Source organism: Myotis daubentonii, chromosome 13, assembly GCF_963259705.1.
Source record: "Myotis daubentonii chromosome 13, mMyoDau2.1, whole genome shotgun sequence".
NCBI classification, from domain to species: Eukaryota; Metazoa; Chordata; class Mammalia; order Chiroptera; family Vespertilionidae; genus Myotis; species Myotis daubentonii.
This window is the reverse complement of record NC_081852.1, coordinates 30,123,166-30,128,839: the sequence shown is the minus strand read 5'-3', so window position 1 is coordinate 30,128,839 and position 5,674 is coordinate 30,123,166. Positions and strand designations below refer to the sequence as shown.

Sequence of the window (5,674 nt, the reverse complement as noted above, 5' to 3'; positions counted from 1 at the left end):
GTTCCACACTCAATTTCCTGGTAGCTTTTCTCTTTAATAATCAAATAAAATTTCAAAAAACATTCTTGGTCAAGTGATAGAGACCTAGGTAGGAAACTCTTTGAAATAGAGAGTGTCCACCAAAAATGTATATACACACTATGCATAATTATAAAGGCAGTGTTTATTAAAATGCACTTCATTGTCAAAATTGAGCTATCAGCTGTTAAAGTATGTATACATTTTGGGGGGACACCCTGTATATAACACCAAAAGAAGGTTTTAAGAACATGTAGCATAGAGGTTAAGAGTATGGGTTCTACATCTCAGTGCTTGAGATCCAATCCTCACCCCATCACTGACTTTGAGAAAGTTACTTCATTTTTCTGTGCCTCAATTTCTTTCCCCCCCACTATCTGATTATTTTTTAATGTCCAGAGTTTATAATACAAGAACCAGAGCTTCCTCTCAGACTCAAGTTTATAAATTCTCAATTGGCTTGTGAGGCCAGTAGGGATACTTCTTTTTGTCTGATTTGGTTTCCGGGAAGACTTCATTCAAATCCTCGATGGTCATCTGGTCAAATGGAATTATGTTCTTCATCTTCTCCAGTTCTTTCTCATATTGCTCAATCCTGGTCTTTGAGAGAGACACAAACTCAGCACAACTTTTCACATCTTCTTTTTCTTCAGCATCCACCATGGTACTGTATTTATCCTCTGGCACAGGAACCTTCAGGGCATTAAACTTCTCAAAGTCATCTACTAAGCAGGCCTTCCCTACATTGGCCTTGAAGTAAGCCCAGTCAATAGCAGGTGGTTTCTCAGGTAGAGTAGCCAACCTGGAGGTGAGGGTCTCATTCCTTAGGGTGTTAGCAATGGTCTTCTGGTTTTGGGGTATGATTTCCTCAAAACCTACCCAGTCAATGGTTTTTAGAGCAAGTTTTCGCCCAGCCATCTTGAGATCCTTCACCCACCCCAGAGGCCCACAGTCTACAGAGCAAGTCTGTGCCTCAATTTCTTCAACTGTAAAAGGAGGGTAATACTAGTACTTCACAGTGAGAATTAAATGAAATAGGGTTGTAAAACATTTTGCCCAATACCTGGCATATAGTGAACACTCAATAAATGTTAGTTGTGATACCAGATGTGCAAAGGAAATATAGTTTCTTTACTGCCTCCGAGAGATCTTTCTCACAACCCCCTGCTGGACAGCAGAGGGCTGCTTTTGTGGGTGAAAGAACTATGCTACCTTTTGTTTTAAAAGACTTTCAGGAAATATTTAGTCAATCTAAAGTCCATCTTCATAATGCTGTTCTCTTCCCTTATGATTCCCCTCAAAGATGATGCAAAGAGAGCCTCAGTCTTCCTCCTATGTATCTTTTACTCTTACACTACTATCACACAACACTTCTGACAACAGATATGTAGGGGCTTTTCACCACCAAGCAATTCTCTGTGACACTAGCTGGATGTGCTGCAATTGAACTCAATTCTGACACTATCTACCTGAATATTCTGCAAGTTAAGGGCTCAGTCCCACAAGACCTCTCCCCTCAACTTCAGATGCCAGTCAAAAGTCCAGGTTGTCACCTGTGCTTCTGACCTCTCAGGTATAAATCAGAGGTTCTCACAACCCCCTCCCTGGGTTCCATTAATTTGCTAGAGCAGCTCACAGAACTCAGGAAAATAATTTACTTACTGTTTATTATAAAAGAACTAGATTATTATAAAAGAACTAGAGGTCCGATGCACAAAAATTTGTGCACTCAGGGGGGTCCCTCAGCCCAGCCTATGCCCTCTTGCAGTCTGGGACCCCTCAGAGGATGTCCACCTGCTGGCTTAGGCCCGATCCCCCAGGGAGCAGGCCCAAGCTGGCAGTCAGACATCCCTCCAGCAGCCTGGCAACCCTCAGGGGATATCCACCTGCCAGTGGGGAGCAGGCTTAAGCTGCAATCGGACATCCTTAGCGCTGCTGAGGAGGCAGGAGAGGCTCCCACCACCACCGCTGTACTGGCAGCCCCCAGCCTGGCTTGTGGCTGAGCAGAGCTCCCCCTGTGGGAGTGCACTGACCACCAGGGAGCAGCTCCTGCATTGAGCGTCTGCCCCCTGGTGGCCAATGTGTGTCATAGTGACCAGTCATTCCCAGTCGTTTTGCTGTTAGGGTCAATTTGCATATTACCCTTTTATTATATAGAATAGAGGCCTGGTGCATGGGTGGGGGCTGACTGATTTGCCCTAAACGGTGTCCTGGATCAGGGTGGGGATCCCGCTGGAGTGCCTGGCCAGCCTGGGTGAGGGGCTGATGGCTGTTTTCAGGCTGCCCAAACCCCCTTCATGGTGGGGGTCCCCACGGGGGTGCCTGGCCAGCCTGGGTGAGGGGCTGATGGCTGTTTTCAGACTGACCAAGCTCCCTGGCGACTGAAGCTCCCAGCCTTTCCTTTTTTTTTTTTTTTGATTTGCTCCAGCTCCATGGCCATGGTGACTGGAAGCAGGTATCTGGGGTTTATTTACCTTCTATAATTGAAACTTTGTTGCCTTGAGAGGAGGCAGCAGCTGCCGGGAAGGTTGGCTTCTTCCATCGCAGGCCTCCTGCTCACTCCAGCTCTGTGGCCACGGCCTGCTAAAGCAGGTATCTGGGGTTTATTTGCCTTCTATAATTGAAACTTTGTTGCTTTTGAGTGGAGCTCAGAGCCGGCGGCAGGCTGGCTTCCTCCATCACTGGAGCAAGGAAGCTTCCTGCTTGCTCTTGCTCCGTGGCTGCCGGCCACCATCTTGGTTGGGTTAATTTGCATATAGTCGCTCTGATTGGCTGATGGGCGTGGCTTAAGGCATAGCAAAAGCATGGTCAATTTGCATGTTTGTCTATTAGTAGGTAAGATATAATAAAGGATATGATGAATGTTCACATGGAAAAGATGTATAGTACCAGGTATGTGGGAAGGGGTGTAGAGCTTCATACCTTTTCCAGACACCTCCTGGGTTCACCAACTTGAACACTCTCCGAACCTCTTCTGCTGGGATTTTATGGAGGCTTCATCACACAGGCATGATCCATCATTACCTCCATTTTCAGTCCCTCTCCCCATTCTGGAAAATAGGGGGTGGGGCTTAAAAGTCCACTCTTCTAATCACGGCTAAGTCTTTCTGGGGACCAATTCCCATCCAGAAGCCCACCCAGAGTCACCTCTTTGGAACAAAAGGTACTGCTATCACCTAGGAAATCCCAGGGTCAAAGACCAAATGTTAGATCAAAAGATGCTCCTAGTTCTCTTATCACTTAGGAAACTACAAGGGTTTTAGGAGTCCTGTGCCAGGAAGTGGTGTGGGGAAGAGATCAATATATATAATTTCTATTATCTCCCAGATGGTTTCCCTGTGTAGGGAAAAAGCTTATGAGGCATCTTAACTTGTCTTGCCCTGACTGGTTTGTTTAGTCTGCACCAGCATCCATTTCAGGAAAACTAGTTCCATTTTATCTTTTGGTGACCAGTGTTGCCCACTGCTGTCTCTTGGTGACTTGACTTGGCCTCCAGCCATTGAAGGTCTTGACCTTGCAGGCTTCCTTTCCCCACCTCCAGACCTCTGCAAAGTCCAGTGGTTCTCCCAGTCTCTCCCCAGATCCCAAGATCCTCACTAGGGCCACAGGAAATTTCTAGATCCTTTGCACATCATGCACAGACCTTAGGGAGCCTCTCCTTCTACTTTTGCTCAACCCATCCACCCTAACCCCTTGCCAGAGGTTGGCAGAGTACCTTGCATGGAGGTCTCATTCCAGGATTCCAAATGGGCAGTGGGTCAAAACCCCTTTGATATTAGCTTTTTATTCAAACCCATGTTATAATCTCTTGCCTCTCAGGCCAAAGTCAGTTCACATGTAATGCAGCTTACCTTTTCACCATCCCACCTTGTCTACAATTTTCAGGTGTTGACTGAGACAGGCTTTCTCCTTCATCTTCTTGTCTACAGGGACTTGGCTTATACCACTGAGCCTCTTAGCTCAACTTTAACAACAGAGAGGTACAATCTCTATGTGATAAAGAAACTACATGGCTCTTGATATAAAGTACAAGTCAGTTAACTCAAGTCAGGAACACAAAGACATTTGACACTATCTACCTGGAGATTGCCCCATTATAGTATTTTTTATCGTGTGGAAGTGTTTATTTCTCCCTCAATGCCCTTCCACCTTTGCCATGGACTTACATTACTTGCCAAATTCTGGAATTTATGCGGCTTTGCCTGTTAGAAGACAGCAGGAACGCAGTCCACCTGCTGTTTGCCTAGAATGCAGGGAATGAGCATCTTACCATATGGATTCTTTAACACCCACCCACATGGCCCAGACACAAGCAGCAGATCCTCTAGCAACTGCAGGCCAGGCACCGCTGGGGCGTCTGCTTTGCTTGGGAAAGATACTTTTTATCCCACTGATGAAAAATTAATTTTTGGTTTTCTATTGTTTACAAACTGACCCAGGATCTGTCTTGTTCTCTCGTCGCTTCTACACATAGCCAGTCGGGGTCCATATCATTGGCAGCTGTGTAATTAACGCTCTCAACAAGCAGGGCTAACCTTACATAAATCGAATTGAAAACCTGTCTAGGTGTGAGGGCAGGGGCTGCCACTAAAACCTCTCCTCACTATGTGCTAAAGTCCCAGTGTCACATTTTGGCATTTCTTTCAGTTAAAACACAGTTTTTGTGGCTTTAGATCAATGAATTTACCAGACCGCAAAGAACCCAGGGAATCTGGAAGAATCTTACGTTAACAAGCACTCCAGGTGATAATTCTTTCTTGATGACTGTATGTTGTTTAAAAACAAGACAAAACTTGTTATCCATTGAATTACTTCTTAAAGTTAAATTATCCCAAGTGAGTCTGGTTCAAGAGACCTCCTGGGTTATCTCTTTAAGCTGTGATCAGAAAGATCCAACAAGGTTCTAGGTATGGCATTTTTGGGCTCTTTTCCCTGACGTCATTGTAGCTGAAGTACTTCATTGTAGTTGATGTTTTGCCAAACTAAAAAATTAAGATCTGTGTCTTGGGGACAGAGCTGCAGAACAATAACAGACTTGTTTTTTCATTTAAGACAAGGAGACCATTCTGGAAATCAAATGCCTGCCCTTGCTGGCTCGTGAAGCAATCACACAGGTGGGAGTGAGGGCAGCCAAAGCCTGGAACTGGCCCCTCCTCCTCCCTTGCTGTCTTAGGTGAGGCATCCTGTGCTGGTCTGATCCCAGTTGCTGGAGATTTCAGGAAGCAGCCCTTGGGTGCCAGTTCAAGGTAAGGTTTGTCTAATTTCTTTCTCATGGGTGAGGACTGTACTGAGAACTAGAATTGGGCTGTTTTAACCTCAGGAGAGCCAGTCCCACACTTGTCCAAAGTTGACAGAAGACACTGATACAGACTTTCAGGGGAGGAAAATGAACATAGAAAAGTGCTGCGCGGTGGAAAAGTGTTTCGGTTAAAAAAAAAAGTGTGAATAATGATGCGCCATTCTTATCCATAGGTTTTTCTCTTTCTGGTGGAAAGTCAGTTCTTTTGTTCAAATGTTGTTTGCTCAGTAGTTTCTTGGTTAATATATATGAAAAGATAAAATTGGTTATTGGGGGGGAAAACACCCTTTGAGCTGCAGTTCCAATAATCAAATCTCAATTTGGGCTGCTAGGAATATTTGTGGCGTGCAGCTTCTT

General features: G+C 45.2%; 1 protein-coding gene across 1 annotated transcript; it reads right to left on the bottom strand.

Annotated features, from left to right (window-relative positions):
* Nucleotides 1-409: 409 nt before the first annotated feature.
* Nucleotides 410-975, bottom strand: LOC132214533 (ATP synthase subunit d, mitochondrial-like). Its single transcript, XM_059661910.1, has one exon. It carries the CDS (start codon nucleotides 934-936, stop codon nucleotides 460-462), a length of 477 nt encoding a protein of 158 aa, XP_059517893.1. The 5' UTR covers nucleotides 937-975; the 3' UTR covers nucleotides 410-459.
* Between the last annotated feature and the right edge of the window lie 4,699 nt (nucleotides 976-5,674).